Genomic DNA, 25,267 nt, shown 5'->3' with positions numbered 1-25,267 from the left:
AAAACCCATCGCAAAATCAGGGATAGGCCTATGACTGGCAGCGTAGGGTGGTATTTCTACCCCCATCACTATTTGGGGGTATCGCTTCTAGGGGTATCATAAATCGGGATTTGCCTGTATATGTTCTACACAATGTTTGGTTTCATCATCAAGTTTCATCTACTCAAAAGAAAGCTAATACCTAAGTTCTGTTACATGTTCATATAAACCATTAATAAACAACTTTGTTTAAAGAAAAGTACAATAGTACCAGTACTAGTACAGTATGTTTAAAGAAAAGTACAATAGTACCAGTACTAGTACAGTACTTTAAATACAAGTTAATCAGTAATAATCAATGAGGAATCATACCAGTACTTTCCTTTCTTGTAAACAAATTTTAGCACATAAGCACATGAAACTATGATTATGTCTCAACTTGTTACACTCTACAGCATATGAGAACACTGAAAAGCACGTCAGACTGAGTAAATGAAACCAAATTTTTCCTCCAGTGCATCACTAATGTGTAATGGTAAATTTGTCCCAGGGAGCTGTTACCTATCCTGACATGGAGAGGACTCTCCCTCCATGCTAAGGGATCTTTGTATGCAGCATGTGTTAGGAATGTAATGCTTTATGGTAGCGAGAGCTGAGCAGTAAAGAAAGAGGATATTTGTTGACTCAAACATACAGAAATAAGAATGATTAGGTGGATGGGCAGTGTGTCCTTCAATGCGAGGCTTGGGGGGGGGGGCTAGGTTTACAATGGAAGAGTTAAGCTTGGGGGGGGGGGGCTAGGTTTACAATGGAAGAGTTAAGCTTGGGGGGGGAGGGGCAAGGTTTACAACTGAAGAGTTAAGGAGGAGGATGGGATTGGAGTGTATTGGTGTTGAGATGAAAAGATGTAGACTCAGATGGTTTAGACATGTCGAGAGGATGGGGGATGACAAGTGGGTGCAGGAAGTGATAAGTGTGAACGGTGGGGGTAGGGCTGCGAGAGGCAGACCAAAAAAGTGTGACATAGGGATAGGGGAATGAATAGGGAGGCTGCCAGAGATTGAGCAGCTTAGCTGCCGTCAGGCAACCAAGACCGACGCATGCATGCATGTTAGCGCATTTATAAACAAAATGAACAAAATGATATCTGATTAATTAGCTGCAAAAAATTAATATACATCAAGTTAATTAAACCAGTCCAAAGCACCACTGGCAAAAACAATTAATAAATACACATACTGTAATAATAAAATAAAATAATTCTTTGTAGACAAACTCAAGCAGTAATGCCGACACAGAGCAGTAATAGATGAGGTAATAAAAGTACTAATGGGGGAAAAAAAATGAGGGGTGACAAGAAAAAAAACATAGTGTTAAGTCCAAGCAACCATGTGCTAGCCCTCAAGCACATGCACCCCAGCAGCAGCTGAATCAGGGTAACAGGGGTCCCAGGGCAGTCACCAGATCACTACACTGGGTCATGTTCTCATTGGCATAGATTTTGTAGCACTTTTTCCTTTATTATTTTCTTTACATAAATCAGCCTGAATGATACTTAAGTATATCTATTATTTATGTAGTTAGCATGAGTAACATACCATACGAAGACAATAAGGTGTGAGGCAGGAAATAAATTCCTAATGAAGAAGTGCTATGAAGTCTCTCATGCCAAAGAGCATATGGACCATTAACTCACCCGCTCCAACGAAGAGTCCCGAGAGCTGTCCAACTTTGCACATATTCCTGTCTTGGTATTGACTGAATCAATAAATGGTTCCCTTTGCATTCCATCTCCATCTGAGGACTTTACAACACCCTTTCCTCCGGTATTAGATTCTACACAAGTTGTATCTGCATTGGACTCTGGAGCTTTTATATCTTCATGTTCCACTGATTCTGCTTCTGTGCTTTCAACAGACTGCAACTGTTCCATCTCTTCTACTCTGATCTCTGATGAACTGGCCTCTGGTATTACACTTGGGCTATCTGTGTTTCCCACCCCAGAATCATAATTATCATAACTTATAGTGTTAATGACAGGATTTTGATCTGGGGTCGCAACTCTTGAAGGGGTGTTTGCTTCCCGAGATTTTGCCATATCTGGGAATGATGGGGAAACTTCGCTCAACTTGCTTTCCTGCTGACTGACTTCCTTTCTATTCGGTACTGTGGTCTCACCTGAATCCTCGCCGGGTTTCTTTGTGTTATTTTGGCTGCCCAGGCTTCCCTTCTTTCCTCCAGATCCCTCCTCTTCACCATTCACCTTCCCTTTATCATCAGGAACATCTGTGCTTTTTTTACCATCTGTGGTGCTTGTCTCCAGCTCCTCCATCATACTGAGAGTTGTACTCTGAAATGTAAATACAATATCGATAATATGTCAGCACAAAGACAAAAGTTGAATACTGTCAAGTTTTATATTTTGTAATTCATCCATCCATCCATCATCCAATCCTATGTTACCCCATGAGGAGTGTAGGATCCCGGGGCTAGGCAATTTGGTCCTGACCTTTAAGATGAGAGTGACCAGCCTCACTCATCCCTGGCATTATGCGAGCAATAAACCCCAACCATCCCTTGGATATAAACCTTCACTGGTTCAATCCAACTGGAGAGCTGTAATTACCCACTAAACCATCAGGCACCATAATTTGGTTACAAGGTTACCACCCAGTGTAGTAAATGGTGTCCTGTTGTACGGGAAACCATTTGGCTTGTCACTCAGTGTAGAGTCATAATTAGTTATACTCCTAGGTAAGTACCTGTTGGGGTATGGCAGTGATTTCCATCAGAAACTTTCCATAGTAACAATTTAATCCTTCAGTAAGATTATGTACAGTACTTTCTATTTTACTCTTGCTATCACCAGATGCATTTACTTTACTGTATTCAGATTGGGGAGGTTTCTCAAAGTGGAGAGGCTGGATATACAGGAATAACACCTATTTTCTGGCACCCTTAGTTTCAAAGCCTTACAGGATGAACCATTTTGCCAGACTAATTGAGGCAACATATGTCACATATAGCTAATAATTCAACTCGAATTACACAGGTCACATATAATAATTCAACAATACATCTCAAACCCACTATCCTACAATGCAGTCACACTCACGTTCTAATTTAAGTTCTTTAAGGAGCAACTGAACCTGGTTCGTTATCGTGCTACTCGACGAGTCCACTTCATCCGACGCTGTCGAAACTATTCCATCATCACTCAATCATACTCAGTACTCTTACCATATTTCTTAGCTTTTCTAATGTTCATTTACTTCTTTGACTCACTGTCTGCCGAGAATTTCAGTATTTTCTTCCCTTTGCTTCTTAATATCATAAGCGGTTGACAAACCAATACCACATGTGTCACACAGTTTTGGCATGGGAACACCATGGTCCAGGTTTTATCAACAGTTCTACCTCAGGTATCTGTCCTTTCCTCTCCACCATCCTTCTTTCCTTCCATCCTCTTCTGTCTTTCTTTCCTTCATTCTTTCCTCATCCTTCTGCATACGGGTGATTTTACACTCCTTCTTCTGTCTTTCTTTCCTACATTCTTTCCTCTTCCTTCTGCCTGTGGGTGACTCTACACTGAGTGACAAACCAAATGGCTTCCTGTACACCAGGAAACTATTTACTACCCTGGGTGGTAACCACATAACCAAATTTTGGTGCCTGGTGGTTTAGTGGGGAATTACGGCACCCCAATCGGATTGAGCCGGTGAAGGTTTATATCCAAGGGATGGTTGGGGTTTATTGCTCAGGTAATAGCACTCAGGGATGAATGAGGCTGGTCACTCTCATCTTAAATGTCAGGACCAACTTGCCTAGCCCCGGGCTCCTAAGCTCCTCATGGGGCAATGTAGGATTGGATGATGCATGGATGGATGGATTCTACCTTATCCTGCTTGCCTCTCCCCCTCCCAGGATAATAAAAATGTCTTACTTCATTAAATCCCCCCAAATACCTGTTAATACACCAATTGGTCCAGAGAGGTGAGAGAAAAATATGTGAAGATACGGGCAGCCAATGTGGTAGGTCACTGGGTAGTTACGTATCAGCTTTTATGGTAATGGTGTGTCTCATGGCAAATGGCTTCCACACATACAAACAACCTTGGAATATAATACAGTAATGTTTTATGCACTCCACACTCACTTATAGTGTCTCAGGTGATACTGTACCAGCAATGGAAACATCCATCCATCCATCCATCCATCATCCAATCCTACGTTGTCCCATAAGTAGTGTAGGAGCTCAGGGCTAGGCAAGTTAGTCCTCAGAATAACCAGTCTTACTCATCCCTGAGTGGCATTACGTGAGCAATAAACCCCAACCACCTCTTGAATATAAACAACCTTTTGATTTGATTGTGGTAGTAATTAATAATAAACTGAAGTGGTGATATGATATTTATGGGTAAACTTTACTAAATGAGCAAGAAATTTGATGACAGGTGTCATATTCATAAGAACAGAAACTGATGGTTAGAAATGTTTAATTGTGAGAATATCATATTCACAAAGTACAGTATATTGATAACAATGCTGGCACAGAGTTAGATGGGGAAATTATGAGAGAAAAGGGTCATCTGGTTCATGATCAAGAGTAGCAGAATCAGTGTGAACATCACTGATCTAGTCTCTCCAGTCTTTTTAGGCATTTTTATGCACGTATTAGGCAAGACAATGAGTGTAAACTTCACATTATTCCATTTACTGCTTCATTTGGTTATTGAGAGGTTTGTCAATGGGGATTTTGATGGGCCAATTAACCACGATCAAGGAGGCTTGACTGTATTTGAATAGACTGGTGTTTACGCCTGAAACCACCACTGAAACTTGAAACTTTCTTAGAATCCACAGCAAGGGTTAAGTGTAAGTAAAATGAGATAAGAATCAGTCAGAATACAGGGATCACCACCAAGACATGCAGTGTAAGCAATACAAGTGATCAAACAGTACACTTGACACTATTTGTGGCTGCCAGGTAAACTAGTCGGTTGGGCCAGGGTACTTCAAGCGCCCACTCATAATTTTGTCTGAATTAAAAATGGTGCCGAACCATCCAGTGCTGGACAACTGGTGTTGTACCTGTATTGGTACCCTTATTAACCATTTCACTACTACAGATCCCTCCCAAAGTTGCATGAAACTGTCTAGCAGTAACTTGATTAAAATTAAAAACATGTACTTGTTAAGAAGAAGTATATCCATCCATCCATCGATCATCCAATCCTATGCCGCCCACGAGAAGTGTAGGGGACCGGGGGTAGGCAAGTTTGTCCTGACATTTAAGATGAGAGTGACCAGCCTCACTCATCCCTGAGTGGCATTATGTGAGCAATAGACCCCAACTACCCCTTGGATATAAACACACACAGGCTCAGTCTGATTGGAGCGTCTTAATTACCCACTAAAACACATGGAGTCGTAATTTGGTTATATGGTTACCACCCAGCGCAGTAAACAGTTTCCTGGCGTACAGGAAACCATTTGGCTTGTCACTTAGTGTACAGTCACCCACGGGCAAAGGGAAGAGGAAAGAGCGAAGAAAAGAAAGACAGAAGAGGGAGTGTAAAGTTACCCATACGCAGAAGGAAAAGAAAAGAATGAAGGAAAGAAAGACAGAACAGGAAGGAAGGAAGACAGGAAAGAGCAGACACACAAAGCAGCACAACATCGAGTGAGTGGTATCCTGTTTATAAAACAAATCATTCCTGGGCTCAACTCCTGCTTCACTCTGGCAACTAACCCTAATGACTGTCAGTAAGTTCTGCAGCACCACGTCTCCCTGGTACGCCTGTGTGGGTATGAACTGAGGCTTGATGGTGCGGTACACATGGTTCATGATGTGCTTCACTACAGCCACCGTGTCTTCATTGTTCCTGTTGATGCTGCTGCCATCACGGGACACTGCCTCCAGCTCTCTTATCCTCTCCTCTAGCTGCCTCTTCTCCACCACAAGGCTCTGTAGTTGCTCCTGGGGGGAAAGGCAAAGTAATTTTCAATATTTTTTATTGTGTCCGGCGCTGTTTTCAATGGATTATCTCCAGTGCATTTTATCAAAGTTATTATATCCAAACCAACTGTCATATCAAACATTAATAAAGATCAAGCCACACAGAATTATACACTGTCATGCTGCACAACAATATCTCTAACTGTACATACCTCATAAAAGAACTAACAGAATTCAATGACCAAAAATTCCTCCTCCCAACATGGAATAACAAAATTGTAAAACATTACAACGAAGCAAACATATGCTGACGCTGACACACTGCTTACCATCACCCAGGCACCACTGCATCACAGTATTATGAAATAACTAAAACTAATTATGGTTAGCAGGCCTTACTTCTAGAAGGAAAATGCATACACATGCACATATAAACATACAATATGTAAGTGCAACAAAATTCAAAGCTGAAAGGATGACACCAGCATTCCAACTCTTGTCCTAATTTTTATGAATGAGTCATAATGCATAAACAAGTTAACAATCCTGAAGGACCGGAACCCACCTGAAGCAGACTGCTGACCTGACTCTTCTCCCGCTCCAGGTCACAGCACTGCCTAGTCAGTTTCAACACTTCACCCTCCAACTGTGTCAAGCAACACTAAGTTAACCCATTCAGTACAATGATACCACTTTATAATTTATTCTTACTACATCCACATTATTTCAGGTTTAAAACAGGCCTCTCATACTAAAATTTTTGGAAAACAAGCTCCATTAACCCTTTCAGTATGATGCCCTTTTATATTCTTGTTGAATTCAGACATTTCTCTTCAGTTTAAGAATAGTGTCTTATTCTGAAAAGGCTAAAGAAAAAAAAATTAATTAATTAATTAAAAGTTTTCTGATGCAGTCCTTATCTGGATTTCACGGCCTAACCCTCCGGTCCTACCACACCCCAAGCCTTCCAGGACCCTCTATGGAATACCTACCTTGTAGTAAGGTTTTGCTGTTACCATATTTATTTTACTGTATTGCTTTTTCCTCTATCATTACAATTTTATTCAACCTCTCATGCTGGAAGGGTTAAGGTATGCCATACTGTTGAACATCTTTATAATGCACTTCATGCGCATGCAGTTCTATCATGAAGTGAGCCTCAATTAACCTACTCACTGACAGGCATGCATTTTGATATTTCTATTAAGGTAACCCATGATGATTTTACTCAGCCTAGGGAAATCAAGTAGCAGTGCATAGAACTTCCAAGTAAGCCCAAGCAACAACACTAAAACTATCCATACAGTCTTGCATCATTACCAGAGCAACTGTAGCCTCGTGCTGTTGTTTGATGGCTGAGTCGTGACCTGCCCCTTCACCTTGCTTCTCTTTGGCCTGGGGTGAAATAATAGAATGAAGACTAACTAGTTCATGAAAAATATAGGACTATTCTTTGCCTTTTCATTGCAATACTTATCATAATCTCCAGATTATTTTTTTCAATGAGATACCCATTGCAAGCGAAGGAGTTAAAACAATCTCTACATCCCTCTACTACAATGGTGGATTTTATGTATTTCATTCTGGCTAGTCCCTGATGGCATTATTCACTTGAGCATGACTCTGTGCAGCAAGAGGATTTTAATTTAATTATGTAATGGTGTAAGCAAGCCCTAAGTTGCTGAGTCATTTATGGAACAATTGTGAGCAACAGATGTTAGTTTGCTGCCAACCTACAGAGTGCATTCAGTAGCAATAAATATTCTGCAAACATGCTTTACTCTTTTTGTGGGTTTTACTAATAACAGCTGAAAATGGGGGGATGCATTCACCTTTACAATCTCGATATTAAGAAGACGGCCACAGATGTTCAGGATCAATTGATTATTTATGACTACACCAGAGAACTGTATTGCATCCATAATGTGGCACAGTAGCGTTTCTGTAACTTAATAATATTATAAAACATTGTCACCATCATCATCCAGACTTTTCTAATCACAGGGTGGGACAGAATGAGATACTAATCAAAGTTTGCCCAAATGAAAGGGCCACACTCCCATTCACTTCTGCATGAGAAAATATTCTCTTCAACTAAGTACTGCAATGTATTGTTGTTGTTATTGTTCTTGCTGCAGCAGCAGCAGTAGTAATAGTAGTAGTAGTATTAGTAGTAGTAGTAGTAGTAGTATTAGTAATAGTAGTAGTAGTAGTAGTAATAGTAGTAGTAGTAGTAGTAATAGTAGTAGTAGTAGTAGTAATAGTAGTAGTAGTAGTAGTAGTAGCAGTAATAGTGATGGTGCTGGCAGAAGCAGTAGCAGTAGTATTGGTAGTGGTAGTAGTGGTAATCATAGCAGCAGCAGAGTAATGGAGGTGGTGGTGGAAGCAGTAGTAGTAGTAGTACTGGTAGTGGCAGTAATGGTAGCTGTAGTAGCAGTTGTTGTAGTATTGATAGTGGCAGCAGCAGAGTAATGGTGGTGAGGGTGACATAGTAGTAGTGGTGGTGAGGGTGACATAGTAGTAGTAGTAGAAGTAGAAGTGGTAGTAGTAGTAGTAGTTGTAGCAGCAGCAGCAGCAGCAGCAGCAGTAGTAGTAGTAGTAGTAGTGGTAGTAGTTGTAGTAGTAGTAGTAGTACCGGAAGCAGTGGTGGTGGCAGTGGTGGTGGTGGTGGCAGTAGTAGTAAATAGTACTGAACTAGTTGTGGATGTCAGTGTTAGTGGCGGTGGTGGTGGCGGCAGTAATAGTACTGGTTGTGGGTGTGGGTGTTGGTGGTATTACAGTGGCATCAGCATTAGCTGTATTAGTAGTGTGATGATGGTGGTGGTGGTGGTTGCAGCAACAGCCACAGAAGCAATAGCAGTTATGGCACACCTAATGTCTGACTTGGCTCGTATATTTGACTGGGGTAAAAATAATCTTGTTGTTTTTAATGCATCAAAAACTCAGTTTTTACACCTATCAATCTGTCAAAATCTTCCACACGAGTACCCACTAATGTTTAATAATATCAAGGTCAATCCTACATATCCTTGAACATGCTTGGGGTTTCATTCACACGGGACTTATCTTGGAAAGATCATATTGCATCTCTTGTAAAATCTGCACGGTTGTTGACTTTATATACAACTTTAATTCATCCCTGTTTAGAGTACAACTCTATCTCTTTTCTGTCACTACTTCAATGGTCAATGCTCCTCTGAACTGTCTGCTTACATCCCTCCACCTTTACAACAGGCGCGTGGCACTTGTCTAGCAACAAACTCTCATCCCTTTTCTGTCCAAATCTCTAATGCAAGAGTTAACCGTTACTCCCAGTCTTTCATTTATGCAACAGGTCAACTCTGGAACTGTCTCCCTCTGTCTGTTTTTCCTATTTCCTATTATCTCCAGTCTTTCAAATGCAGTGTGTCCAGGTATCTCAAAATGATTGAATCTTGAATTTGGCTCTCTTTTGTACTGTTTTTTTTTTTTCTTCTTCTTGGAAGGAATGTTTTGTGGGCTCAGCCTTTGGTTCCTTCTTCCTTGCATTAAAAAAAAGTAGTAGTAGTAGTAGCTGTAGTAGTAGTTATAGTAGTAGTTGTAGTAGTCATACTAGTAGTAGTAGTAGTAGTCGTCATAGTAGTTACAGTAGTAGTAATAGTAGTTATAGTAGTTGTAGTAGTAGTTATAGTAGTAGTAGTAGTAGTAGTAGTAGTTATAGTAGTAGTAGTAGTAGTGGTTATAGTAGTAGTAGTAGTGGTTATAGTAGTAGTAGTAGTTATAGTAGTAGTAGTAGTTATAGTAGTAGTAGTAGTTATAGTAGTAGTAGTAGTTATAGTAGTAGTAGTAGTTATTGTAGTAGTAGTAGTAGTAGTTGTTGCTGTTTTTTCCAGGTTCATCTGAAACATGACCCTGATAGGCTGCTGGCTGAAGTTCTCTTTTACAGTCCAACAACCTCCTTTTAGGGAATGGGGAGTGAGCTGTGGAACATATGCATCATCAGGTTACAGAGCTACCATGTTTTATCAGGGCCACTGCATGAAGGCATCACTCTCTAGCATCAGTTTTGGTAATACCATAGTACAGTATATGATGACAAGGCATGTGACATCCACTTGCAAGGTTTCCATTTCACAGATGCCAACTACAAATCCTGAAACTGGGGTCACTGTGAAACTCACTGAACTGTAAATGTTTTGCAAAGTAAAACTCAAGAAACTGATGTAAAAAGGCAAAGCTGATGGCTGAATAAGAAGGAAATATGGAGTGGTGTAGTACATGAAGGAAGGCAGATTAGAATGGTGGGAAGGAGTATATACTGGTAATGTATCATGATATATATTTGCCATGACTACCCTGCATGAAATCTGGAATTGGATACCTGGCAACAGAAAAGGGACAGATATGGAGAAAGATGAAACTCTTCCCTCTTACCTCCTTCAGCTGATGTCTCAATGCCTCTGCCTCATGCTCTTTCTCCATCACCAACCTCTTTAGTTCCTGGTTCTCTAAATCTTTTGCTTCAAGCCCCTTTGTATCTACTGCTTCCACCTGTTTCCTTGCTTCAGTGACCTCCCTAATTGCTGCCTCCTTCTCCCTCTTCACTACTTCACACTCCCTTCTCACTTCCTCATTCTCACTCCTTGCATTTTCCTTGTCTCTCTGTGCTGCCTCACACTCACTCTTGGCCTCCTCTCTCTCCCTCACAGCCTCATCTCTCTCCTTCCTTGCCATTTTGCTTTCATTATGTGCTTTGTCTAGTCTCTCCTGTAGTTGGTTGATTTGGTTTAACAATGCTTCTTTGGCTGTGTGGTTGTCCTGGCTGGAGGTTTCATGAGCTGTTACTTGCTTCCTCAGTTCCTCAGCTTCTTTTTCTTTAACATGTAGTCTCTCTTTGCTTTGTGACAGTTCCTCCTGGAGATTAATAAGAGAATATTACACTGCTGACACAAAAATTAACCACCATCATTCATTCTAAACTTCCCACTAGAGAAATATGGTGGTAAAAACTCCCAGTAATCATTTTATTTAGCTCATTTTCATACACAAGGGATGTATCTGCTAGTATAATCATCATCCTAAACATGTATTCTTTCTTTGCTCTGTGACAACTCTTTCTGGAGTTAATTTAGAAATATTACACTGATGACATGAGGATTTACTCTCAGACCTCACAGAAATTTCTAGTGAAAAATAAAATCATCTGTCATTAACCACATTAAAATATACATCTCATCACTTAAGGTTTAAGGGTTAAAGAAAACATTATCAAAGTGAAAAGGCTCAAGAAGCTGTATACAATAGTTTGGCATTAACCAAAAGAAAATGGCAGTGATGTTCTGGGGCTGAATGAGTGTAAGACAAAGACAGGTGTACCCTGAGTGCGTCTAGCTGATGTGAGGTGAGTGATAGCTGGCCTGACAGTCTGGCCTTCTCCTCCTTCAGTGCAGCCACTTCACTTCTCATCCCACCACCCACACCTTGTGCCTCAAGCATGCTTGTCTTTTCCTCTAGAAGTCTGTGGGGGTTGGAGGAAATTGCAGTTTAAATAAACCATCACCAGTACTTTCACACCCAAAAATAATTTTCACCAGTACCATTATAATTGTCATCATCTTCAAATTTACTATTATCATCATTACTATAACTTTTAATAAAGTACTGTACGGCCATAACTATCATCATCTTTAGCATGGACATCAACATTAGTACCACCATCTTATCCCACTTTACTGCTACAAGACACAGTTATACTGTTTGATCCATTAAACTGCAAGCAGCAGGTAAATACAGTATGGTAATATTAAATGCAAGTAAAATGTAGGTATTATCAAGTGATAAGACAGATACACCCTGCTTAGGAAAACTCTTCTGCCTTTATCTGTCACCTTGCACCTTTCCTTCTTGCTGGAAGTTTGCTCTTGTTCAGCCCTGTCCAAAAGAAAGGTGACCATTCCCATTTCTCAAAGTTTGTTTTTTCCTGTATTCAAGGAAGAAGGAACCAAAGGCCAGGAGCCTGCAAACCATTCCTTAAAAAAGAGCCAATTTCAAGATCCGTTCATTTCAAGATGCCTAGACACACTGCGTTTGAAAGACTGGAGATCAAAGGAAGTAGGAAATACAGACAGAGGGAGACAGTTTCAGAGTTGACCCGTTGCATAAATGAAGGACTAGGAGTAACGGTTAACTCTTGCATTAGAGTGATGGACAGAAAAGGGATGAGAGTTTGTTGCTAGATGAGTGCTATGCACCCATCGCGGAGATGGAGGGATGCAAGCAGACAGTTCAGAGGAGCAGTGACCATTGAAGTATCGACAGAAAAGAGATAAAGCTGCAACAGTGCAGCGAAGAGACAGAGGTTGAAGGAAGTCAGCAAGAGGAGGAGAATTAATGAGACGAAAAGCCTTTGGCTTCACCATATTGAGAAGAGCTGTATGTGGGAAGCCTCCCCACACATAAGAGTTGTACTCTACACAGGGGCAAATAAAACCTATTTATAAAGTCAACAACTATGCACTATGCAGGGGTAAAGAAAGTATGGAGTTGACTTAGCACTATCGCCCACCTGCTTTAACATTCTGTGTTTAAAAAGTTTTCAAGTCTATTCTTAACAAAAAAAAACTTTAAAGCATCTTTCCTATCACAACCTTCTTTCTGATCGTCAATGAGGGTTCCATCAGGGAAACTCTTCACTGGCGATGTTCTCACCTACCTTTCAGACTCCTGGTCATCCTCCTTTCGGGACTTTGGCAAAAGCTCTGCTAGTTTTTGCACCTGATATCTCCAAGGCTTTCGACTGCATAAATCTTTAATCTCCCAACTGTCCTCTATCAGTTTCTATCCTTTTATCTGTGCCTTCATCCCTAGCTTCCTTTCTGGTCATTCAATAGCTGCTGTTGTAGATGGCCATTGTTCTTCTCCTGGAGCTATCAACAGTGGTGTTCCTCAGGACTCTGTCCTATCACCAACTCTCTTCCTCCTATTCATCAATGGCCTTCTACGCTGTACCTCTAACCCTATCCACTAATATGCTGATGACTTCATCCTTCACCTTCCCATTCATTTCCCGCAGCGCTCATCTCAGCAGTTACTTCAAAAAACAAGGGATGAGTCTGTGACACACCTGATGTCTGACTTGGCTCATATCCCTGATTGGGGTAAAAATAATCTCATTGTTTTTAATGCATCAAAAACTCAGTTCTTACATCTATCAACCCTGCAAAATCTTCCACAGGAGTACCCCCTAGTTTTTAACAACATTCAGCTCAATCCTGCATCATCTTTAAATGTATTTGGGGTTTCATTGTCTGGATTTATCTTGGAAAGAACATATTACCTCTCTTGTAAAATCTGCTTCCAAGAGATTGGGCGTGCTAAGCCGAATCTGTGCTTTCTTTACCCCTGCACAGTTGTTGACTTTATACATGGGTTTTATTCACCCCTGTGTAGAGTACAACTCTCACGTGTGGGGAGGCTCCACACATACCAGTACAGCTGTTTTCAACAAGGTGGAGTCAAGGTTTTCCGTCTCATTAACCCGTTAACTGCGCATGGCGGTTTTTTGGAGGTGTCCGTGGTGCGCAGGCATAGGGGTAAAAATGAAATTTCCCAAAGGCCAAATTTTGTCTTAGGAATTGAGAGAACACATGCCAAAGTACATAGTAACAAAATATTTGCTCAATATTTACCTTGGTAAAGCCATGGATGAACATTGAAGTGTCTGATTTCCTATTGGAATGTATGGTTTTCGTTTTCATTTTTGGTTTCGGTTTTGAAGGCTAAAACATGCTTGCATGGGTCAGCCTTGGTCACCATGGCACTATATTCGAAATTCACCTGCGCAGCCAGGGCTGTATTGAGCAGTCGCACTCAGAACAGCCCAAGCTGTATAAAGCAGTTAATGGGTTAACTCTCTTCCCCATACTGACTCCCTTCAACTCCTGCCTTTCACTCCACTGCTGCATCTTTATCTTTTTTCTATAGCTACTTCAATTGCCACTGCTCCTCTGCACTGTCTGCTTGCATCCCTCCACCACTACGACAGGCACACAGCACCTGACTAGCGACAAACTCTCATCCTTTTCTTGTCCAGCTCTCTAATGCAAGAGTTAACCGTTACTCTCAGTCCTTCATGTATGCAACAGGTCAACTCTGAAACTGCCTCCCTCTCTCTGTATTTCCTACTTCCTATGATCTCCAGTCTTTCAATTGCAATGTGTCCAGGCATCTCAAGGATTTAGAATTTGGCTGTCTGTTATCTTGTTTTTGTTTTTTCTTGGAGGGAACAATTTGCATGCTCCTAGCCCTTGGTTCCTTCTTCTTTGCATTAAAAAAGAAAAAAAAAAAAAAAAATGATAACCAGATCTCTCTCTTTCTCGCTACTCTCACACACACACACACACACACACACACACACACAGGATTCAAACCAGTGCTCATAAGTACAGTAGATGCTAGATGCTCAATTCGCTTTAGCAGAAGCCCAAGATGACGGAATTATTTTTTCACGGTATTTTTGCCCTATTTAACGGAAAACTTCCAATAAATCAAGCATAACTCTGTTCAGGAAATTCCGTACACAATAATGCATTTCTAGGAGTATTAACTATGGGTTCAGACTGCTGTATGCAGCACTGAGAGTTAGCACTCTTTGTTTGGTTTGGGTTGCCTTCAAGGATTTAGTGGAAAATAGCTAGAAATACCAGAGAATTTTCTTGTATAATAATGGAACGGTGATGGCTGAATCAGTTCGCTAAATCGAGCATCTACTGTATGACGATATTGCAGCTTATTGACAGAGCTATTGAGACACCCCCCAAAATTGTTTAACAGTACTGACCATAAGCCCTGTCAAATGTATTTCCAAAACCATGAATGCTTTATGTAATTCAATGTTTCACACACACACACACACACACAGGTCGCCGACAGAGACGGAACTCTTCCTGGATCGTGGAGAAATAATCGCGAAATCAGCGACGAAAAGAAAACCAGCCTATTTGTGATCATGTTAATGAGAGCGTGTGGTGGTCCTGTCGGAGAGTAGTAAAAAAAAATGCGGTTTCGCCAACAAAAAGAACAAGATATAATGAAAATAGAAAGCCTCCATATGGTTGAATCATGGCGGAAGGGGACGGTGCAATGTTTACAAGTGGCGAGAAAGAGTTTGAGGGCTTCTGTGAAGAGGATGTGGGAAATGAAAGTATTAAGTTGAACCAAACAAGAATAGCAGGTGTAGAGAAAAGAGTGGAGAGGAATGTCCAGGAGATAAAAAAGGTATGGGCAGTAATTAAAGAGTTACAGGAACGGACAACAGAGCAGGAAAATGAGATCGAAAGTTTAAGGAATAAACTGGAAAAAATTAGTACACGCAGTGACCAACAAGAAAGAGAAGTTACCGAATTAAAAGTTAGTAATGAATCAACCTCTAATGAAATAAATCAGCTTAAGAGGGAGAATAAGAGGTTAGAAGAAGAAAGGGACAGGATGAAAAATAAACTAGATGAGTATGAATCTAAATCAAGAATACAGGACAAGCACATTAAAGAAATCAAGGAGCAACATAAGGGGTGGAAGAAAGCTCAGGAAGAAGAAAATGTAAACTTGAAAAAGATTAAACAACAACAAAGCAAAGAAAAAGTGGAGAGAGAAGTGGTTAGGGTACTGAGAAGTAGAGAATCTTTAGTTAGAGATGTAGCAGATAAGAAAAAATGTGTAATAATTTCAGGAGTTAAAGAAAAACGTATGACAATAAGATCAGAAAGGGAAAGAGAAGAACTGAGGAAGGTTAAAGAAATAATACCACTAGTCATGGAGGAAAACCACAAAGCTCAAGAGAGATTCAAAATGTTTAGGTTAGGAAAGTATGAGGAAGGAGGGGCAAGGCCATTGAAGGTGAAGTTTAAGTCCCAAGCAACCATTAATGAAATTACCAATAGAACATGGAAATTATCAGACAAGGAAGGGTTCAAAAATGTTTGGATAAGGAGAGGTGCAAATGAGGAAGAGCTAAGATAAAGGAGTTAGTACAGGAAGCAAAGGTAAAAAATGAACAGAGGACGGAGGAAGAGAAGACAGTGTTTTATTGGAGAGTCATGGATCAGAAATTAAGGAAGTGGTACTGGCGGAGAGAAGGAAAGAAGAGGGTATAAAAAACATCAAAAAGAATTGGAAGGTGGCATATACTAATGTTGATGGTTTAATATCGGGAAGGCTAGAAATCAACGATTTTTATGTAGTGCTGCTCTCAGGTGTCTGCTCTTTCCTCTCCTCCCTCTTTTCCTTCATTCCTCTTCTGCCTTTCTTTATTTCATGCTTTCCTCATCCTTCTGCCTACGGCTGACTTTACACACCCTCTTTGTCTCTCTTTCCTGTTCCTTCTGCCAATGGGTGACTCTACACTGAGTGACAAGCCAAATGGTTTCCTGTTCACTAGGAAACCATTTACTACACTGGGTGGTAGCCATATAACCAAATTGTGGCGCCTGGTGTTTTAGTGGGTAATTGCTGCACTCCAACTGGATTGAGCCGGTGAAGGTGTATATCCAAGGGGTGGTTGGGGTTATTGCTCACATAATGCCACTCAGGGATGAGTGAGGCTGGTCACTCTCATCTTAAATGTCAGGACCAACTTGCCTAGCCCTGGGCTCTTACACTCCTCGTGGGGCAACGTAGGATTGGATGATGGATGGACATGAACCTGATGTTATGTGCTTTGTAGAAACCAAATTAAGAGATGATATTGATGTTCATATGGGAGATGGTAAATACAAACTGTGGAGAAGAGACAGAAGAGAAAAAAACGGGAGGAGGGGTGATGATAGCACTGAAGAACAACATAAATGTAGATACCGTGGAAATGGGAGAAGGCAGGGTCAAAGTGATAAATATGAAATTAGAAACTGGAGAGAATAGCAATAGAGATATGGCAGTAGTGTATGTTCCCCCTAAGACAAGAGCATGGAGTGATGATGAATACCAGGAAATGTTGTCAGACATGGCTAGCTATTTACAGAAAATTATTGAGAAAAGTAACAATATAATTTTAAAGGGTGACTTCAATTGTAAAGAGGTGAACCGGGAGGAATGGGACTCTGGAGGCAGCAAAAATTCATGAGGCACTACATTATTAAATATAACAATGAACAATGTGATGACACAATGGGTCAAAGAAGAGACACGGCTCTGAGGTGAGGACACACCAGCAAGACTAGACTTACGGTTTACCAAAGAACCCGATGTAGTAGAATCCTTGAAATACAGTATCTGTGTCCTATTGGAAAAAGTGATCATGTGGTCTTTGAGTTCCAGTTGATAACAGGGAAAGTGGAGCCAAGAGACAAGCTTTATAGGCAGGGAAGATACAACTTTGGGAAAGCAAACTTTACAGGACTGAGAAAATTTTTCGAAAATGCAGATTGGAGGAAATTCAGAGAAACAAGAGAGATACAGAGGAAGTGGGATATCTTTCTAGCCTTCTATAATTTGGGAGTGGAAAAATTTGTGCCAAGAGTAAGGGGGAAAGAAAACAGAAAAAAGGAGTGGTTTAATAGAAGGTGTATGATAGCAAAAAAAGACAGAGATAAGGCGTGGAGCAACTGGAGAAAGAGAGGTAACAACAGAACAAAGGAAGAATATAAAAGAACTAGAAGTGATTACACAAGAATATGTAGAGAGGAAGAAAGGAATTTTGAAAAAGGTATAATAGACAAATGTAAGGATGAACCCAAACTGTTTATAGATTTGTCAATGACAAACTGAAACAAAAGGAAGGAATCACCAAACTGAAAGTAGATGGAGAGGTCTATAAAGATGTGGCAATGCAAACAGAAATAATGAACAAATGTTTCCAATCAGTTTTCACTAATGAAAGTGAGTTTGTGGAAGGGGAGGGAGTGACTTGAAATGTAGTGATAAAAGATATAAAAGTGGAAGTACAGGAAGTGTATACATTACTGGGAAATCAAGATGTATGGAAAGCCCCAGGACCAGATGAAATCTCTAATTGGGTACTGAAGGAATGCAGAAAACAACTGGAGGATAAGATTCACAGTTTAATTGTGTGTTCTCTGGAAGAGGGGAAAGTGCCTCAAGAATGGAAGAGGGCAAATGTGGTACCAATCTACAAGGGAGGAAACAGGGAAGAACCCCTGAATTATAGACCAATGTCTCTAACCAGCATGGTCGCAAAATTGTGTGAAAGAATTCTGAAAGACAGACGGATAAAATATCTGGAAGAGATGAATATTCTGGCTGATAGTCAGTTTGGATTTAGAAGTGGAAGGTCATGTGTGTCCAACTTGATGAGTTTTTACTCAAGAGCAATTGATGTGCTACAGGAGTGAGATGGTTGGGTGGATTGTGTGTATTTAGATTTGGAGAAGGCCTTCGACAAGGTATCCCATAAGAGACTAATGTGGAAACTAGAGCATATAGGAGGACTGAAGGGGAACCTCTTGGAATGGATGACAGATTTTTTGAGAGACAGACAAATGAGGACAGCAAAAAAAGGATAGGATGTCTGGATGGAGGGAAGTAACAAGTTGAGTCCCACAGGGCTTGGTGTTGGCACCAGTAATATTCCTGATTTATGTAAATGATATGGTAGATGGAGTGAACAGTTATGCAAGTCTGTTTGCTGATAATGCAAAGATCACGAGGAAGGTAGAGGTTGAGGAGGGTTGTAAAATGCTGCAGGAGGATCTGGATAGGATACACGATTGGAGCCGGATGTGGGAAATGAAATTTAATGCAAAGAAATGTAAAATATTGGAAATGCTTAAAAGTACCAGGAGGCCACCATTGAATTATTTGATGGGTATGAACCAATCACAAAAAAAGAAAGATTTGGGAGTGCTGGTCCAGGATAGTTTGTCAACTGAAAAACACATTAACAAGGCAGTTAGAGAGAAGTATAAACTCCTGACTAATATAAGAGTAGCTTTTCATTATATGGATGAGGAGATGATGAAAAAAATTGATAGTGGCTATGATTCGCCCCAGGTTAGAATATGCAGCAGTAGTGTGGTCCCCACACAAAAAGAAAGATATAAACAAGACTGAGAGAATCCAAAGAACAGCAACCAAAATGGTCCCCTGTCTGGCAGATCTGTCGTATAGAGAGAGGTTGGAAAAGGTGGATTTGCCTTCCCTAGAAGAAAGGAGAAAGAATGGAGACATGACTGCAGTGTTCAGGACCATGGTGGGAGTAGATAAAATTTACAAAGAAGATCTGTTTGTATGGGATAAGAGAGTAACAAGAGGACACGGAATGAAACTCAAGAAACCAAGCTGCTTGAAGGATATCAAGAAATATAGTCTTCCTTATAGATGTATAGACCTGTGGAATAATCTGGAGAATGAGATGGTCCAGTCTAAAAACTTAAACGAGTTTAAAGCTAAATTTGACTTACTGAGAAACAGAGACGGGACCCCACAAGCGTAGCTCATTTCCTGGATATCACAATTAGGTAAATACAATTAAGTAACTAGACGCACACACACACACACACACACACACACAAAGTGAAATGTGAGAGGCAAGTAAAAACTATATGACATGTGGAGTTGTGTGGTATGCAGGAGGACTACTGCGCTTTGGGAGCAGGCTGCAAAGCCTATGCCCAGAGTGGGGGGGGGGGAATCATCATCATCATCATCATCTGGACCTCTTTCCCACCCTAGGGCAGGGTGAGGAGTAGCAATGTCCACACAGCCCAAATTTGCCCAATCCCATGGACCACGTTTCCATTCACTCATCATTCAAGCCCCCAGAATCCTGGCTCTATCGGATATGCCAAAAACATTCACCACAATCTGTAGCTTCACATAAACGTATCCAATTGAGTCAATCTGGACGCTGCCACATCAAAAAGGGGTGCCAAATCCCTGATCATGCACTTCTCCTCACAACATTCATCCAGTCAGCTCAATCTCTTGGCAGTTCCCTAGTCTCACTGACTTCCAAACCTCTCTTCCTCACACACTCATCCACCATCTCTCTCCACCTTCTCCTTGACCTACCTCGCTTCCTCCCTCCTTCAAATTCGCTCAAATATACCTTTTTCACCACTCTGTTGTTAGCCATTCTCTCTACATGACCATACCATCTCAGTACACTCTCTTTGATTCTGGTGTCCACCGACTTCCTCACTCCACATCTTTCACGAATCACATTATTTCGCATCCTATCCACCCTCTGTACTCCACATACATTCCTCGGCAGTCCCTTCTCCACTGCTCTTACTTTTGACTTTTCATTTTCATGCCACACCGTAGTTTCACATCCATATGCTAAAGTTGGCATTAACACTCCTTCATGTAAGCCTCGTTCAGCTGCATCACTCAAGCCTCTGTTTCCTATCAAGGCCTTCATTGCACCAGCCACTTTCCTTCCTTGTGTCACTCTACTTTCCACTTCTTTTGCACATTTTCCTCTCTTTTCTATCATTGTATCCATGTATTTGAACTTTCTCACCAATTCCAGTCTCTCTCCATTCACTGTAACATCACTCTGGGAGTCACCTTCGCTCTCAATAACCATACTTTACTCTTTTCTACATTTACTCTCAAGGCACGATGCTCACAGACATCAGCAAAATTCTGCGCTAGCCTAACAAGCTCTTGTCTGGTACATGCAAGCAGTACTGCATCATCAACACACAACAAATTTAAGATATTCCATCCATTAAAAAAAAACAAAAAAACAGTCCACTAACTTTTGGTTCTTCTGAAGGAGTTGTGTGGTGGATTCATTGAGCGCTGCTACCCTGGCCTCCCGCTCCTCCAGTTTGGCTCGCATGGTCTCATTTTCCTGTACCACACTGGTCACCTGGGCAAGAAGGGCTTGTGGATCCACATGGACAGCTGTGGGCAGGGCTGGGGTGGGGACAGGGTACTGGGGCATCATCATCATACCCCCCATTCCTCCAATGCCCATTCCTGCCTGCTGGTTTTGTTGTTGCTCTAATTTCTCAATCTGAGTTGAAAATATACAAATATACAAACAGCCATATATAACACAACTAGGAGGGATATTATAAAATCATTATATATTTATCTCCAAACTCAATCCATCGAACACTATATAATCCAGATGTCTTTTTCATACTTCAAAAATAAACATAAATACCTGTTTAATTACATACATAAATAAATAAACATGCCAAACCTAGTGTAAGAATGATGTCATGATTCCTCTTGAGGAATCCCTGTACTGAGATTGGCCATGATACAGCTGATGTTTTCTATGGACAGGGTGCTAAACCAAGTGCCAAGACCGTTAATTACTTCCCAACAGTTGCTGGATGCCACTGGGAAATTTGAAATTTGAAATGTGTAATGATTCATGACAATGTGAGTGTTTGCTTGAACTCTAAATCTATGTAGAGTCACTCAAAAGATGGATCACTGAGAGACTCAACTGTAATTGTGGCTGAATACTCCCAGCTTATATGTGATGACTGTGTGGCCAGCTACCAAACTTGCAGCTACATTTCACTCTCGTGGTAGTACCTCCCAGGGTCGATGGTTGCCACCCATCCACTACATCACAATAAGCAATTAAACAATATATAAGAGACTCACCTTTGAAACAAGAGTGTCAATTTTGTCTGACATTCTTGCCACTGAGATCTTGAGTTCTGTGTTTTGAGTGCGTGTCTCTGAGAACAGGAGGTTCAGGGTGGGGTCTGGGGCTGGAGGGGCAGCTGGCTGGGGGGCCACCACAGCTGGGGCATACCCTCCTGCCTGGTACAGTATTGGATAAGTAATGCACTGGATTAAATATGCAGCATAATTCTTAAGCCATAATGTTTCATAATTTGTGTAAGAAATTATCAAATTCTTCATCATCCCATGCCCTCCAAACTCCCAAAGGAATAATATGAGACTGGCTGTTGCATGCAGTAAGTCCTTGGCATGTCACCCTTGGGACGTTCTTTTTTACTACAGTATTTCAGTACATACCCAGTAGCACATCATAGAAGAGCTACTTATTTAAGTTTCATTGCTACCTATAAAGCTCCTCCACCACTTTCCCCCAATTTACAGTACCAGCTATACAGAAAGAGATGTGATATTACAGACAAAATTCCTGGCTTACAATAACGACTGATTGTACATGAGATGAATGGGCTGCAATTACGAAAATATTTCATTACTCTCTTGAATCTGATGATTTTACTCAACTAAGAATTAAGTCTACCCCAAACCCTTTCAATTCAAAATCTCTTCTAAGGTGTATAGAGTTATCTGGTAGAACTAGCCAGGGTGCATCAAACCAAAAGGACCTCCAGGGAAGACTGGATCAAGTACGTTTAATCATGCATGGCACTATCTATCTATCTTTTGCCAGATGCCTTAATCCCATAAGGGGTACCAACAAACAAGTAACCTCCATGTCATCTGGTTCCCCGCCATTTCACTGCCCTGTTCCCAGCGCACACCCCCCCCTCTCATATACCTCTCCACTCCAACCCTCCATCTCATCCTTGGCCTCCCCTTCACTTACATACACTCTCCTCTTTAGTCTCTCACTCTCCATCCTCTTCACATGGCCAAACCACCTCAATGTATTTCTCCTAAGGCTTTCCATCATGTCCACATTCACACCATAATGCTCCTACATCCTCATTTGTCAGTCTGTCTCTCCATGTAACTCCACATGCTCCTCTCAAGTAACTCATTTCCACTGCTCTCGCTCTTGACTTGTGTTGCCCCTAATTTCATATTTATCATTTCAGCCCTACCCTCTCCCATTTCCACAGTATCCACATTTGTGCTGTTCTTCACTGCTATCATCACTCCTCCTCCTGTTTTTTCTTTTCTGTCTCTTCTCCACAGTTTGCATTTATCATCTCCCATATGGATATCACTATCCTCTCTTAACCTGGTTGCTACAAAGCACATAATTCTGGTTTATGTACTCTCAAGAAATCGTTGATTTCTAACCTTGCTGATATTAAACCATCAACATTACTATATGTCACTTTCCAATTTTTTTTTCATTTTTTTTATTCCCTCTTCTTTCCCTCTTTCTGTTTGTACCACTTCCTCAATTTCTGATCATATATAACTCTCCAATAGAACACTGTCCTCTCTTCCTCCATTCTCTGTTCGTTTTTTGCCTTTGCTTCCTTTACTAGCTCCTTTATTTTAGCTCTTCTTCATTTGCATCTCTCGTTATCCAAACATTCTTGAACTCCTCTTTGTCTGATAATGTCCATGTTCTGCTGATGATTTCGTTTATCATTACCTGAGACTTAAACTTTACTCCTTCCTCATACTTTCTTAGCCTAAACACTTTTCAATCTCTTCCTGAGCTTCGTCGTTACCCTCAACAACTACTGATACTCTCTCTTTAGCTTTACTCACTTCTTCTCTTTCCCTTTCTGATCTTACTGTCATATGTTTTTCTTTAACTCCTGAGATTATCATGCATTTTTTCTTGTCTGCTACATCCCTGACTGAAGATTTTCATCTTAATACCCTAACCACTTCCTTCTCCACCTTTTCCTTGCTTTGTTGTTCTATAATCTCATTCAAATTTATATTTCCTTCCTCCTGAATTTTCTTCCACCCCTTGTGTTGCTCCTTAACCCTTTAACCGCGGGTGTCATTCCAGAATGACATTGCAAAAACTGGACCAAACCGCGGGTGTCATTCTCGAATGTTTGTGAATATTTTGAATACCCCGCGTTTTTTCCGTGCGCCAATTGTTTCAAGGGAGAGTAGCTATTAAGTTCTTTCACTCCAGCCAACCCCCACCTCCCCCCCCCCTGGGGCCCCACCTCCCACCCCCTGGGCCCCCCACCCCACCCCGGACCAAACACGCATCAGTATCTGTCCAGCTGTGTGAGCGACAACACTGCTGATGTGGAAGTGAAGTGCAGGCAATTACAGTGCCTTTTACCTGCCTCAGTGAACACAGAGTGGGTGTTTATCGTATGTGCAGTGTTCATATATGTTTACAGTATTATTATCAGAATGAGGTTGGCATTTGGTAATGGTGTGTGAGCGAAAAATAGTGATTACAACACTGCTGATATGGCAGTGAAGTGCGGGCAATTACAGTGCCTTTTACCTGCCTCAGTGAACACAGAGTGGGTGTTTATCGTATGTGCAGTGTTCATATATGTTTATAGTATTATTATCAGAATGAGGTTGGCATTTGGTAATGGTGTGTGAGCAAAAAATAGTGATTACAACACCGCTGATGTGGCAGTGAAGTGCGGGTAATGACAGTGCCTTTTACCTGCCTCAGTGAACACAGAGTGGGTGTTTATCGTATGTGCAGTGTTCATATATGTTTATAGTATTATTATCAGAATGAGGTTGGCATTTGATAATGGTGTATGAGCGAAGGTAATGGTGTGTCAGCGAAAAATAGTGATTTTAGATCGCTCACTTCTAATGGCACTGCCCATCCAGTGATAGTCAACGAAATCATGAAACCTACATCATTGCAAAGCCGAAGGTTAGTACTTTCTAATGGTACCTTATTTTTCGCTCTAGATTTATTCTGTGCAGAGTTACTGAAAGTGACAGTGATATACAGTGATGCGACAGTGACATGCTTTACCAATAACTGTATGATGGATAATGTAGTAATAAGGGATATTTTGCCTAGAGAAAAATGTAAATATTGGCCAGTATAATAAGTGATATTGTAATAAGAGAATCTGCGGCACTTGTGTAATTCTGTGATGCGACAGTGACGCAATATAGTAATAAGTGCAGTGTAAATATAATGTATATTGCCCAGATTATATGTAAAATAATATTAGAAGTTAGAAATAATGAAAAGATTGCCCGAAACGTCAGTGAGCGGGTGACGCCGCAGTGAAGTGCCTTTTACCTACCTCAGTGAACACAGAGTGGGTGTTTATCGTATGTGCAGTGTTCATATATGTTTATATTACAGTAACCCCTCCAATATCCGGATCAATAGAGCCATAGGCAGGTCCGGATAGTGGTCCTGTCCGGATATTGGGCCCCAGCTTATGGACTAGTACTTACGGACCCTAACTCTGAAAAACACCTATACAACTCCCTCTGGACATGCATAGCACCTATTTAGGACCCAAATCACACCAATAAGGGACATAAAAGACTGAAATAAATGCAAAAGAACCATAAAATGAGGTTTTAGAGGTGAGTTTATACAATATTAAACATTCTGGGTACTTACAAGTCCCTTGGTCTTGGACTGGTTTGAACCGCCAGTTTGCAGTCCACAGTTAATCCTCTGCACTCTAAATTCTAATTTCTTAACACTGCATAACACTGTAAATTCCTGTGTGTTCTAGTGGCAAGGTATTGCAGTTTATTCACTGTTTATTCACAAAAAAC

The 25,267-nt window shown here is 40.9% G+C and overlaps 1 protein-coding gene across 1 annotated transcript in view; it reads right to left on the bottom strand.

Annotated features, from left to right (window-relative positions):
• Nucleotides 1-25,267, bottom strand: part of LOC145407052 (uncharacterized) — a 137,622-nt gene that overhangs the window by 1,812 nt on the left and 110,543 nt on the right. The window contains exons 14-22 of the mRNA XM_080278075.1: nt 21,503-21,664; nt 20,635-20,894; nt 11,294-11,435; nt 10,352-10,831; nt 7,259-7,333; nt 6,504-6,584; nt 5,732-5,959; nt 2,158-2,329; nt 1,676-1,965 (exon numbers count right to left, since the gene is read on the bottom strand). Of these exons, the coding sequence (XP_080134201.1) occupies nt 1,676-1,965; nt 2,158-2,329; nt 5,732-5,959; nt 6,504-6,584; nt 7,259-7,333; nt 10,352-10,831; nt 11,294-11,435; nt 20,635-20,894; nt 21,503-21,664 (1,890 nt within the window). The remainder of the gene's footprint in view (nt 1-1,675; nt 1,966-2,157; nt 2,330-5,731; nt 5,960-6,503; nt 6,585-7,258; nt 7,334-10,351; nt 10,832-11,293; nt 11,436-20,634; nt 20,895-21,502; nt 21,665-25,267) is intronic.

This window comes from Coenobita brevimanus, chromosome 72 (genome assembly GCF_032717465.1).
Source record: "Coenobita brevimanus isolate Jiangsu-jjx chromosome 72, ASM3271746v2, whole genome shotgun sequence".
Lineage (NCBI taxonomy): Eukaryota > Metazoa > Arthropoda > Malacostraca > Decapoda > Coenobitidae > Coenobita > Coenobita brevimanus.
This window is presented reverse-complemented; position numbering and strand designations above follow the sequence as displayed.